At 36.4% G+C, this 14,821-nt stretch overlaps 1 protein-coding gene across 1 annotated transcript; it reads right to left on the bottom strand.

Moving 5' to 3' along the window:
• Window positions 1-214: 214 nt before the first annotated feature.
• On the bottom strand, window positions 215-9,579 carry LOC134541721 (uncharacterized). Its single transcript, XM_063385367.1, has 4 exons — window positions 8,926-9,579; window positions 7,121-7,225; window positions 6,296-6,451; window positions 215-295 (listed from the first exon to the last, which is right to left on the bottom strand). The coding sequence occupies exons 1-4, from the start codon at window positions 9,577-9,579 to the stop codon at window positions 215-217; spliced, it is 996 nt and encodes a 331-aa protein (XP_063241437.1).
• Window positions 9,580-14,821: the final 5,242 nt, after the last annotated feature.

Genomic DNA, 14,821 nt, shown 5'->3' with positions numbered 1-14,821 from the left:
GTTTGCAATTTCAATAAACAAAAACTAATTGATGAAGCTGTAAATAATATATATGAACATACGTATACATATATGTTTAATTAGTGCTCTTTTAATCAATTCATATCTCCAATTCTACAAAATTGTTAATGGCTTGTTTTCAGCATACTAACATGTGTAATAAACTGATTATACATAAATACTCTATAAATAAATGACGAAAACCTATCGCCGTTTAAGTTGTGATTTTTCCATCCTTGTTACGGCCGTACACTTCTCTCAGCACCAGGAAAAGTGAGTAAGATAGGTTGAGGAGCTGAAACAGAATAAATCATATTATCAATATTGTGTGGAAACTTTTTAATAGGCTAGTTGTTTTGCACTTATTAAAAAAACATTTTATAATACTTTTATAATGTTATTTTTAAACTTAATCTTAAATGTAAAATTTTTTTATGAAATGTAAAATATGGATTCTCTTATTTCTGTAATCTCTAGGGATGATAAAAACTGTAAGAACTCATTTGCAACAAATTAAAAAGAGATTAATCGAAAACATCAGAAAGACATCTTATTCACACACCAATTTAGGTTCAAAATTTAGGAATAAAACAATAATCAAAGCTGGAAAAATTAACAAACTTTAAGAAGCGTAATGGTTTACAATTGGTAACATTGAGAAGGCCTGCGTTTATTGTTCTACATAAATAATTTTAAAGTCTAATAATATGGTTAGTACGCTGCTTAGTATGTCTAAAGTGTAACCAAATTATTAGGTTTTGATTCTCAAAATTTACATTTAAAAAAAAATTTTATCCCTGGGTTTGAGACTAATAGTTCCGTTTTCTTTCTCATATCACAGGAGGAGATGGTGTATATTCGCAAACTCGTCTGTCCTTAATAACCTTGTATTAATCCTATATTGTGCAATAATTTACGATCTCAAAATTTAACAGTTTGACTATTCATCATAAGTACCATTTATATAATTATTCATTAAGAAATATTTTACAATATGCCAAATAATTTGCTTACTAACGTCCTGATTAAATTTAATATTATATCAAAAGACCTCAACAAAATTTTATTCAACACTTTTTAATGTCAGTACGTATAAGTTGCATGCGTTGTCATAAACAGACTATAGCCTAGAAGGTACTGAATTTAAATTTAACAACCCATGAAAAAGTAAAGCAGTCGAATCGTACTATTGGACCAATTTTGTAAAGATACAATTTTTTGCAATTGAATAAGGGCACAATTGTTGGGCTTTGTCTATTTAAATTATATATGAAGTAATTTTATTAATATAGTTTATATTGATATAGTTTTTGATGGTATGATAAGTGAAACTTTAGGGAATTTAAACGAAATAATCTATCATTAATGTTAACAAAACTTACCTAACGTTCTATCAATATAACAAAAAAACTATACTATTTATACTGATATCTTTCCAGATAAATCATAGATTGAATCTTTAACTACGAGGGCTTTTAAAAGATAATTTCTGGACTTAGAAACCATTGGAAACACAAAAAATAATATAACTATGCACAAAGTATTTGACTATTTTTCAGATTGATTTTGTATATTCAATTTTATTTCATTAAGTATACATATCAATAAATGTTTCTGTATCCACTTCGTCTCTAATGAAATATATTACGAAGTATGTTTAATATCACCTTCCACAAAACCATTTACAGAAATGTTCATGACTGCATTGAAAGTAAATTAAATACATAATTAACTGAGAGATAAAAGACTAATATTTAGAAGCAATTTTTAATAAAAAATCATTAATTTTATCGTAATTTTGAAAATGCATACATTTTTAACATTTAAATGTTTTCGATAAAATAATTAATGCATATGAAAAAATGTATCTTATAAATTTGTGTTCACTAGTATTTTGTAAAAAAGAAAAAAAAATGAAAAAAAAAATTGTGTTTTAGTTTTTGAACTTCTTATTCAGTTCTAAACAATTATTTTGAAATTTTCTTTAAATAAATAAGTTTCTTATATAGCCACTATTTGATGATTACAATTATTATTGGCTTTTATATTCTTCGCAGCGTATACCTATTACTGTAGAATGTGGATTAGGGTCGTAAAATTAAAAATGTTTATACTATTTAAGTAATCATAATTCCTGAATTTATTTTGAAGTTTTTTATTACAAAATCAACAGGGTTCAATAAATATAAACAGTTATAGTTTTAAATAAACCTATCACTGTCCAGTTTGAATATATTTATTTTCTGGTCACAAAACACGAATTTGTTTTAATATCGTCCAACGCTTAATTATCAGTCAGTTCATTCAGCATTAAATATTTTTTTACAAATAGCAACAAAGGCAGAAAAAATAACTTTATAACCCACTTGCCTTCCTGAAAGCAATATTCTCAGACAGAAAGACCTTCCTGTTAACAAGTTGTTCTCTTACAGAACCTGTGAGCTAAAGAAACAGGAGGAGAAGAAGGAAACATTTAAGAGAAGATTTCACGATGGGCAAAGGTGCTGATGAATTGTAAAAAAAATAATGGTTCTTCGCATGGTCTACACCAATTATCCAGGAACGATTGTATTTGTCCAATGCAAAGATTTGTTCATTCTCTCGACTTAAAATGTATAATAGTCTCTGCCGTGAACCGGAAATTGTCAGGGACACAAATGAGCTTGCGATGTTTTGGGATGCTGACCTGAGCGCCAACCAAACAGAGTGCTGTGGGGAACGAGACTATGAGCGGTACTCTAAGACTTTCGGGTAAGTTTGCGAATAAGGACTGCGTTGTTGGGATACAGCCGTAACCTAAGTCGCGGGCCATATTCCAGAACGTGCGCATACCCAATACCATCAAGGGAACGAATCGGCAACCGTTTTAATCATCGGTGGCCTTCGCAAAGCAAGAATCCGGTTTCAAAGCATTTGAGCGGACGTTGCGCACCCATTGATACAATTTAACGGCAAAAATCCTAGAGGTAGCAGCACCATAGCACAAAATATAACCGCCTTTGTAAATTTCTCAAGTACTTTTTAAGTTGCGATCATTTCTTGCTATGACCATTTTGGTGTACAGAATGTTTACCAGGATAGTTTTGCTACCATAAAGATTCATTTGGAAAAACTATAAGGATAGTTTATAAATGTTCCTCCGGATAGTGGTTCCGGTGCGAGGAGAAGGAGCCGGTCAAACACCTTGGACTGTGACGTTTCTGCGGGCGTCTTGGATGACCTTGGCCTTTGACCTTAAAAATTGACCATTACCTTGACCTTTGATCTTGATCTTTACCTTCAACCTTAAACTTTGACCTTGGCCTTGAATTTTACCTTGACCTCAAAACAGGCCGACATCTTGGATTCGCCATCTTTCAATCCGCCATTTTGAATTTTGACGTCACAGCCACCAATTCGTTACGCCCACCATATTTAATTCTAGAAAAGTTCCAATTGTTGTTAGAGCCACCATCTTGGATTTTATAAATGTTGAATTTTCGTTTATGACGCCATTTTGAAGATCCGTAGTTTAAAGCTAGAAAATCTGGAAAAATTTTAAAATTAAAAAAAATCCACTTACATCTTAAAGTACATATTTCAAACCCGGTGAGGTCATTTTATTAACAATTGCGACAGATCCTTCCTCCACGGATGCCTCCGGCAAACTCACCTCCCACCGCAAGTGCTAAGGAATATATTGCGTCAGCGAATATGATGTCACGACCATCATATTGTTTTCGTCTGCAGGAGGGTGCCATTTTCTTTTCGTCTGTCAGAGTGCGCTGTCGCGGTCAAGTTCAAGGTAAAAGGTCTAGGTCAAGGTCAAATGTCAAGGTAAAGGTAATCCTATATGGCCGCCGTGACGTCACAATCACAGATTGCTGACCAGCTCCTCGCTCCTCACACCAGAACCAGTAAACGGAGGAACATTTATAAACTACTCTTGCCTATGCTTGTACCATCCCCCTGATGTTCACATAATTGAAAATATACGAGTTAATAATGCCAGACGTGGGTCCACCATGTGGATGAAAACAATAAAAATTTGACTCTCCACATCCGCGGAATTTGGGAAACGGATAGGTCACGGGTAGAACACAAAAAAAATCCGTTCCCTAAAGGTAACGGACTAGCCATGACCTATCGTGCACTAGGAATACAGATAGGGTATTGGTGTAGCATATTCAATACTTAAACCCTTAATTCTGTGTCTAGGAATACCGGCATCGGTGAAATCTCTCATGGTGAGATGGTTCGTGGATTTCCTTGTCCCGCTTCCAACGTCTCCTAACACTCGCAAGCGCACAAGAGAAGCCATCCATCGCCTTCGACGTCCTACTGATAACTGACCGCGTAGGCCTGTGATGAAACCACAAGGCCACCGCAGGGGTGAAGACAATGGTCTTATGTCAGAAAGTACCATATCAAGTTCATTTCCTTCCTTTTTTCTTCAGGGAAACCTAGCATAGGCTATTTGTTAGAAATTGTATTACATACAACATAGAAAGAAGGTTTTTGCAGCCATGGCTGATGTATTATAGCTTTCGAACCTGAGCCAGATCGCAGTGCTACTGTGTATTTCAGTAGGCATCAACTGAGAGCTGGGAGTTTTTTTGGCCATGAGTGTTCTTCAGGTAGCTAATTTGAAGAGGCCTCTCATTGTTGGCCAACTGAAAAAGATTTTTGCTTAATATTTCTAGATTGTTTTAATATTTTAGCTTCTTATTGATTCTGCTGCAATTCAGAGAGAAACGTTAGCACATACTTCCACCGTGACGTGTCCTGAGTATCGGAAGAAAGATATTGTGTAACTGCAATTGAACATTATATAGTAAAATAACAACTCTTACTTTCGACATCATCAAAAAGTATAATTATAAAATGAAAATTAGGAAAAATTTGGAATTTTGTTTGATTTCAATACATTTATCGGTCAAATATTGATTTTCTGGTATCATCGCGGGTAAATAAAAAAGCCTTGGTGGGCATGCGTTGGCTGCTATTTTTTATAACATAACACTTTTTGGTCCCGTGCAGATCATAGACTTAATGCAGACAAATATCACCCGATTAAACTGCAACGTAAAACACTTTCGACCTAACAATTAATGCCTATTTGGCCCAATAGCACTTGGGATTGTTTTCGACAGCTGGTTAAAACGGTTTTGTTGGAATATCGCAGATCAATGATGTCATTTGCATAAAAAAACTTTCTGTTTCCATCATAGTAGCCAAAAAGGCCAGTTATATAGTACTATATACAATTATACCTATACAATGTAATTTACCTCTAAACCTTAGCACACTCACAATAAAAACTTATAAATTTATAACTGGTACTGCTAATGAAGGAAAGTCTTAAATATTATTTTAGTCATGGATACAGAGGCTTATAACATTGCCAAATAACCAAGAGGTTTTAACAGATATAGTATCTGACATTCAAAGACACATAAGAGGTTTATCAAGTGAACTGTCTTTACTATTCAATATTTTGATGGGTTAATACACGGCTTGCTTCTTAATTAATGTATAAGTAAGAAAGCCTATAAATCAAAATAATACCCCGATACCTTAACATCCATTTAAAATTTTGAAATTTGAACTTTTATACAGGTGGCGGGGTAATCGAGGCGATGACATCATCAGATTGTTAAGTAAATAAGCGTCTTGTTAAAAGTACAACGCTCATAGAGTTACCGAAATTTTAACTATCAGGATGAGAGTAGTGTAGCTTGATCGCTTTTTGGTGCCATATGGTTCTACTTGGGCAACTTCGCACCTATAATTTTTGGTTTGGTCTTTAGTGGCTCCTACATAAGGGCTATAAATATTTTAACTATATTATGCGGTGAATGCGGGAAAGGAGAGGAGAAGGGAAGGAGCAAAGAGAGGGAATGAACCATGAATACAAAGAAGCAGAGAAAAGGAATAAACAGGGAGTGGTAGGGCCAAGAGAGAGTGGGAAAGAGCAGAGAGTGGGAATAAATTACAAGAGAATAGTGTGTGGGAGAGGGAAAGAGGGAAAGAGAGGAGAGAGGGAAGGAGTGGAGAGAGGTAAAGTGTGGAGAGAAGGATGCGAGTGGAGAGGGTGAATGTGTGTCGAGAGAATAGGAGCACTGTTAGGGAGTGGGGAAATAGGGAAGGAGAGGAGAAAGGGAAAGTGCGGAGAGTAGGATGCTAGTGGAGAGGATGAAGGAGCGGCGAGAGAATAGGAGTGGCAGCGCGCGGGTGTTTGGAAAGGGGAAATGACTGCTGAGAGGGGAATGGATAGAAGGAAAGCCCGGAGAGGGGGAAGGATAGGGTGACTAACCGCGACGAACGTCTCCAAGGAGAGCACCCGGAACTTGCCGACCGTGAGGCGGCGGGGTCGCTGCGAGGCCAGCATCACCAAGGTAACGGCCTGCTGGTGCCGCCCGGAGCGCTCGGGCCAGCTGCTCAGGAACGCCGCCTCCCGTACCCTTGAGCTCTGCCGGTAAAACAATTGTTGAAGAACAAAATATACATTGATCCATAAAAATATATATAAATATTTGTCAACAGCATTTGCAGACTGTTGATAGAGTGCAAACAATAAACGAAATGAGTTAGAATTTGACCAAGAATCTTCGTCTGCAATTTTGTCATGCGAAAAATGTTCAACAAATATTTTTACTGCTTTATTTTACTGCTTCGCAAGTTGGCGTTCTCCTTGGAAGCAGCACTGTTCAAATAATTTGTTTGCAAAAATTAAAGACTATATTTAATATGAAACAATAAGCATCGTGATAAATATTGGTTGGATCGATTTTAACAATCACTTAAAAAGGAGTCCATCGTGAAATTACTCTATGAAATAATTAAGGTAACACGCTTTTTCCCTATTAATTTTGGGACATTTTTCTACATACAAATAATTTTTGTGAAATCATTAAAAGATTGTGACACATATTGGGGTAGTTGTAGAAAAAGGATAAAGCAAACGTATACAACAGTTTAGGTTAAATCTGAATTAATTCATTATTTGTAATACACCAGTAGTTCAACTCCATCTTAGATCGTGTAAACTAGCCTTGGATAGGACATTATCATATGTTAAATAATATATTAAGTTTGGTTTTTAAGGTGAAAGTACATCAATTGGATCTGTAAATCTTACCTCTTGTATAAGATTACTTCCGTACCAACAGAATAGAAAAACTTCGAAAGATGCTGTTGTCAAATACAGTAGAAATTTTATCCGAGTGATGCTGTCTGCGAAATCCTAAAAAATAAAATTTTATAAATGTGTATAACTAAATGCATATCAACCACACGATAAATCATTCATCAGGGAAAGTTAGGAAAAATGGTCTCACTCACCAATGTTGTTTGGAATCCTGATAAACAAATTATGAAGAGACTTATAAGGTACTGCACCAACGATCCCAGATAGAAAATTCGTTCAAGGGTAGCAGAATATCTGTAAATAAATGTATGTAAACTAATTACATAAACTTTATTTATTAGGTTTAAGAAGGTTAAATTAAAAATTAGTTAATGACGTTAACTATTGTAAATTACTAACTGGTACAGTCTTGACTTGAGGCAAATGGAATTAATTTATTTTAATTATTTTGATTCTTCTTTTTAAACAATTTATTACCGGACTTTGGTTGTTGGTCTTTTGGTGAATCGCTTGTGAATAAATAATTGAGAGCTATGTTTGAAACATATTTTCGCTTTCCTTTCCCTACAAGACATAGTAATACTACGAAGCACACGCCCGAGAAACATGGAATCGTAATTTCATTATCTAAAATAACGTTGCTCACGCTAAATCGTCTTTTTAAAAACCAAAAAGCAGAAACAATTATATTTTAGTAACCACAAATTTTAATCAGATGATTTAGCGTGGGCCTTAAAACTCACCAAATATATCCTAAAATATAACCAGCCTAATTCGTTGTACACTCATACTGCGTCAGAAACAGCCACGTATTTTCATCCCTGGTTTGTGTTAGAGTTGAATTCAAATATGTGCAGTCATGATTGAATGAACTGTATAAAAGTACCGTTATATATTTATAATTATTCGTAGTTATATAACAAAACTGTTCTTCAATAAAATGTATTTTTGATCAAATTGTGAAATTTAAATAAAATATATTTTGCACAGTAAGTTAATAAATGTTTTTACAACATCAATATGATTATTAAGAAATTTTAATATTACACAGTGGTAAAACCTATCTAAACTTATGTAAACTGTGTATAAAAATTGCATTTTCATGTGTTACGGTGACTGTTTCCGTGCCATGCTTATGCATGAGATACAAAGGCGGTGGTCATTCAAATGACTTATTCATAAAATTTTTATTCAAGTTTCCCTTTCCTCAGTTTTATCATTAGGATGTCATATTTTTAGAATATTTTTAAATGTAAATAATTAATAATATAAGCGAAAAACACTTTTTTTAAATGTAGCAAATTTAGGTTTAATTTATTTATAATTGATGACTTATTGATACAACATATTGGCAATGGTGAATTTTTTATTGCCAATAACACATATATTTTCTACGTAAGTGGCAAGATTATTAAAATTATAGTATATTTTTTCTATAAAATAACCTAGTAAGATAGATTATTTTGACATTAAGTTTACCTCAATGCTCTTTGATGCAAACGAATACATTGCAGTAAGTTCTTGTAAGCTTTATCATTTGTCATTCTGGCAGAGGACGTAAATGAACCATTTATATCGACATCATTACTATGGTAATTTGCCTGCGGTATGTTTTGGTACACATTTGTCGTATTTCTGTTTTTTGATGAACTAGGAAGACTTTTACGTCTTAGCTGTTGATGATCCATCTCCACTGTATGTGCCTCAAGATTGGTTTCTATTTTTTTGTCGTTGTCATCATATTTTTGCTCATCGCAAACCAAAGCCGCCGAAATGATTTCGAACACAGCGCAAACTTTGATCGTCAATACGAAGAACAAGGTGTCAGCGGCCACCGTGATGGCACTGAACAGAACCGAGCCCGCGACCTGGGCGGCGTACGTGATCTCGTAGTAGGGCGACCGCGAGACGTCGAACGGGTACCAGGCCATCTGAGGTAAGGCCCGGCGGCTCCTGGCCGGCGCGCAGCACCAGAACACCACCAGCACGGAGCTCAGCCCGAAGTAGCAGGCGGCGAGCCTCTTGGAGCGCCCCTCGACGGCGCGGGGGAGGCGGTGACCCGCCCGGCGCTCCTCGAGCTCGCAGATCTCGGCCCGGGCGGACGACACCAGGAGCAGCTTGCCCGCCGAAGAGACCACGAGCAGCAGGATGCACGAGACGCCGGTGACCCGGGTGAGGTCGCGGCGCGAGTTGCGGACCTCGACGGCCTGCGAGACGACCATCGCGGCGAGCAGCGAAGCTACCAGCGAGGTGCGCAGGCGCTCGGCCCAGCGCACGACCGTGCGGTCCCGTCGGCGGTCGTGCCACGCCCCGCACAGCCTCAGGACGGAGACGCAGAACGGCAAGGACATGCCCTCGCAGCGGGATGCGACACTGAAGACGTCGTCGCTGGCGGAGCGAGCACCGCCCGGTCCTCCTCCTCCTCGGCCGGCCTGATGACCGCAGCTCATGACGGATTCACCGCGTCGCAACCTCGTCTAATGGTCGCGCTCGTCAGGGACGCAATTAGAGACGCGAGCTACGACGTGCGCCGCTAGGGCGAGATGACGGCGCAATCCCGGCAGTTGTCGCACAGCGCTCTCGCTGCTGCCTCGTTCATGTGGCATTCCCTTTGAGGGACAAAGCACCTTGTTTTCTCCAGCTGGTTTTTTTTTTTAATAACGAGGAGGTGCTTTCGGACTCGTCGGCCCGTGAATATCGTTCAATGTTTAATTTGCCCGCTGTACATCTCTTCCCAAAGCCATTTTCTTTCCTCCATTTCCATTTCCTTATCTTTGTAAATACCAAATGAGGTTTACACTGACGCCAATATCGTCTTGCTCGTACTTTGAATTCCACTTTCACGTAAATGTTTTGTTTGTTTTGTATTTTATGTTTTTTGGAATATGCCACAGTAACTACTAATAAAATAAAATTATAAATTGATTTCATAAGTTAACATTATATAACAAATATTAACGTACTCTCGTATTGTGATAATGTAATTTTTTTTTTTATTGACACAAACAACTTCAGGAACGTCATTCAAACATATTAAGATGTTCTTCCCCAGCCAAAGCAATGTTGTATAATGGAAAATTAATTAAAGCATTGATAGTTGTTGGTACTTCAAGAGACGTGAACGAGACAACTAGTGAGAGAGTAGAGCTGGATCAGGGAGATACTGACTCGAGTGCATGGCTGTTACCGGCCGTCAGAATCTAGAGGAGGGGCGGGGGCATGATGTTATCAAGTAACGCGGACTGGAAGGGACCGTCATAGACAAGCGTGGGTTTGTGTGCAGGGGTGTCGCTGACAGAACCCACTCCCTTCCTTCCTCCACGGCCCGTGCGATAACAGCTGCACAATGCACGCGATCGTTAGTGCATTATAGATTATAGTGTCTCCCTCACGGTGACGCATCCGACTATATTTCGAAGACATTGGGGAATTTATCCTGCAATGATGGAAACGCATTAATTTTTTTTTAAACTATGGTTAGTATGAAGTACCTATTTAGTAATCACAAAATACAAACGGTAATACAAATTTTTCTTTGACTTCCTCTATCTGGGATCTTATTGCAGGGCTATATTAATCATCTAAGAAATAAAAAAATAGTTTTATATGTATTTATTTTTGGTTATTAAGTTGTGTGGATTTGTTTTACTCTCCTTGAATGTTTTTATGATATATTTATAGGTTTCCTGTCATTTGGATTTTTTTATTTGACGTCAGCCATTTAAACGAGAACATTTGTAGTATTTTTTAAATTAATTTAATTCTAAGTGAAAATAAAAGTTTTTAGAAATCAATTAATGATATTTAATTTTTGTAACGAAATTAAAAAAAATATTATTCCCTAACCTTTTACAAAAATACTTACAATGCATTTGGCTACTTTTTATCTATTTTATTTTTATTGAATAAGGATTTTTATGACAGAATTTACGAAAGAAACATATAATTTTATGAATATTAAAAACGTTTGCTGTACTTATGCACGCGTTAGAAGTTAGACTTAATTTGGATGGAAGTGAAAAACTAACTTTACTTTTTGATTGAAATAATTATTCAATATAAAATTATGAAAGGCCTACAGTTATATTATATATACGGATGGTGACGTATAAATTTCATAAAATTAAAATCATATTTAACATCTCAGAATTTAATATTAATATAAACACGTCTTTAATATTACTAATAAATTTATTGAAATAATCGATATAAATTTTAAATATTACAATATAAAAAAATTCTTGTGATATCATATAATTTTATATTATAATTATTTGTTAGTAATAATGAGTAGTAAATAGTAGTTTCTTCTGCGGCAAGAGTATAAGTGTGATGTTGGTGGTGGTGTCCCCCATCTTAGATTATTACATACCATATGCCATCTAGTATGACCTTGACCATTTACCTTGACTTTGACCTATTACGTTGACATTGACCCGGTCACCATTTTTAATCCACCATCTTGGTTTCTGCTATTTGGATTCAAGAAATTTCCACCATTTTGGAACGTTGCACGTTTAGTTAAGTCCACCATTGTGAATATCGTGACTTAACCATTGTAATTTTCGTTACGGCCACCATCTTGAAAATCCGTAGTTATTGAGCTTGAAATACGGGAAAATTTTTAAAATCTAAAAAACTTTAATAATAAAATTTTAATCAAAAACATTATGGAGTGCACATTTCGAAACCGGTTATGTCATTCGATTAAAAAAAAACAATGGATCCTTTCTCCACAGAAGCCACTGGCAGCCCACCTCCTACAGCTAATACCAAGGAAGATATTGCATCATCCAGTATGACATAATAGTGGCCATCTTGTTTTCGTCTGCTGGAGGCAGCCATCTTCCGAAATATTTTTTCGTCTGATAAAGGGTGCTGTCGCCATATTAGTTCATTTTTACCTGCTAGAGTGCATAAGTTTTTATTATTTTGACATTTGCAATCTTGTCAGACGTCTTGGCCACCATTTTTAAAATCTTTTGACCTAGAAATTACAAAAAAAATTCCAAGTATTATCAAAAAAATCGCTTATTAAATAATGGCTGATTTGTTCTATTCCTGCCCTCGGTATGATTCTAGGTAGGTTGGAGTTAATTAAATTCATTAAATATTTACTAAACAGTCTAAGGTCTGAGATGCAAAGAATAAAATAAATAAGGTTATAACACAACAAGTATAAGTCTTTTTCATGGTAGGAATATGTGATCGATCACACATCCGTCAACTCTGTAATTTTTTCTTGCCTAATGTAGAGAAATAACTTCCAATACATGTAAATTAAGAAGTATTCACATACGACTATTCAAAGTAGCTGAATTCGGGTCGTTACCACAACGCCGAAATACCATAAAGCCGAATGTCAAAATTGACCACAACGCCGAAATACCATAACGCCGAATGTCAAAATTACCACAACGCCGACAGCTAGAAAACTGCTGTGTACCACAACGCCTAAATACCAACTGAATGAATTTGTGTGTGTTTCTTAAATGCACCTTAACGCCGAAATACCACAATCAAACCTAACCTAGCGTAATATAACCTAAACTAACTTAACCTAGCCTGTCCTAGCCTAGCCTAGCCTAACCTAACCTAGTCTAACCTATCCAAGTCTAGCCTGACCTAGTCTAACCTAACCTAGTCCAACCTAACCTAGTCTAACCTAACCTTGTCTAACCTAACCTTTTTGGCAGTCCTGCAATGACATTTTTTGGCGTTAGTGTATTTCGGCGTTGTGGTACACAGCAGTTTTCTAGCTGTCGGCGTTGTGGTCAATTTGGCATTTCGGCGTTGTGGTATTTCGGCGTTGTGGTGCGTCCCCGCTGAATTCAAGCACGGTAACCACAAAGTTTTTAAAAAATTCTCGAGACTAGAAGCAGGCGCTGGCCGAACGAGACTCGTGAGCTCGCACGCGGGGAGAGATCTGCAAGCTTGCAGAAACTTTAGGAACAGGACCATCTGCTCGCTCGAAGCATTCAGGCCTCACTTCCCAGCCACTCTCGCCAATACTAAAAAACTCCGCTGAAATAGTAACCGAGTACAAGTAAAGTACTTTTTGGAATTGCTTCAGGGAACGTAAACGGAACGAGAGTAGAACACTAGCCTACTAAGGTAACATTTTCACCCCAAATTTTTTTTTAAATCATATACCAGAGTCAAACCCATGCCATGAGCCAAAAAATAGCAACGTCACCAATAATTAGAAACAACGAATCTCCCTGCAAGCCAAGCGAACCCGAACAAAGAGAGGTTTTTCTACAATAATCAACTAACATTTTGAATAAGTTGTGTTCAATGTCAGGGATATAGAGCATGAGTACCCGAACCATAAGTACCGTCATATTTGCTAAATATTTTTACATGTGACATATTTCAAGAAGAAAAGACAATATGATTTAAATTTTTAGAATTATGGTATGGCTTAAACTTATTACAATAAAACAAGCCCAACTACTAAGCAAGCTTTATGCTTTCTACAGGACCAAATATCCTTAAAATATGATTTAGACTTAAAACAAGACCAAGAGATGCTTAAATATAAAATATTCAGTTCTGAGAATATAGTTAATATGTACATATAACAAAAATTACAAAAATCTGCACGAACTTTCAACTCAAAGATCTGTTGGATACAATATCATAACAAGTATTCGTTCTCGTCACAGGGGTACGATTTAGTCACAGCGATACTATCTCATCACAGGAATAATATGTCGTCACTGGGATACGATCTCGTCATAGAGATAAAATCTCGTCATAAAGATACGATATAGTCACAGGAATACGATCTTGTCACAGGGATATGACACAGGGATACGATGTCATTTCAAGGAAAATATCTCGTAGCAGGGATATAATCTACGATCTCATCACAGAGATACGATCTCGTCACACGGATACACCACAAGGATATGATCTCGTCACAGGGATAGGGCAAATTGATATGACCTCGTCACAGGGATACGGCAAATTGATATGATCTCGTTCTAGGGATAAAAACAGAGATACGATCTCATCATAGGGATACGACTGCTAGGATACTACAAGAACTCACTTTAACTTGGAAATCAGATTTCGAGAAACAAAACAACAATTTTTTTTTTGGAAATCCAATTAATTGATGAATAATTTTTTTATACAAAAGCAGGTAAAGCATTTCATTATTGTATACAGCCTCTATTTCTTAGTTCTTTGTGTATGGTGACAACAGTTTTGAGGTGCAAATTTTTTCCTCCACTAAGCAAAGCAAATATAATTAATAATATATTAGGATCTTCCTATGATGTGTAACCACTCTTCTTCTGCTGTCATATTCCTTGCCTGTTTATTATTATTTTTAAGATCTCTGAAGTCATCAATTTTAACACCATCCTCAAAGTCACTGTCATCACCGTCCTAGTGACCATCATAGGTCTGATCAGAATATTTTATTTCAACACGTCGTTTACATCGTTTTGGCTTCAGTGCAACATCATTGCTAGCTTCAAATTTTATTTTCTTCTCATTTATTGTAAAGCTGCTGCTGCTGTCATGATTTCCAGTACTATTATTTAATCCTCAGCGTGAGTAACAGAAATACCATCAGAGAATTATGTAGGAAAATCAAATCGTTCGTGACTCATCTTAAGAAGAAATTGGTCATCATTTTCTTTCTGCAGTAGGTACTGTATTTTCTGCAATTTCTTCGAT

The sequence above is a fragment of the Bacillus rossius genome (genome assembly GCF_032445375.1).
Source record: "Bacillus rossius redtenbacheri isolate Brsri chromosome 4 unlocalized genomic scaffold, Brsri_v3 Brsri_v3_scf4_1, whole genome shotgun sequence".
NCBI classification, from domain to species: Eukaryota; Metazoa; Arthropoda; class Insecta; order Phasmatodea; family Bacillidae; genus Bacillus; species Bacillus rossius.
Note: the sequence above shows the minus strand (reverse complement) of the source record. Positions and strands in the feature narration are given on the sequence as shown.

Excerpts from the sequence above, each read along its gene's own strand:
- LOC134541721 (XM_063385367.1), bottom strand. The coding sequence starts at position 9,579 with ATGAGCTGCGGTCATCAGGCCGGCCGAGGAGGAGGAGGACCGGGCGGT. Across the intron at positions 7,226-8,925 it reads TCTTCGTATTGACGATCAAA|GATTTCGCAGACAGCATCAC; the intron begins GTTTGCGCTGTG and ends TTTATTTTTTAG. Across the intron at positions 6,452-7,120 it reads GAAGTAATCTTATACAAGAG|AGCTCAAGGGTACGGGAGGC; the intron begins GTAAGATTTACA and ends TTTTACCGGCAG.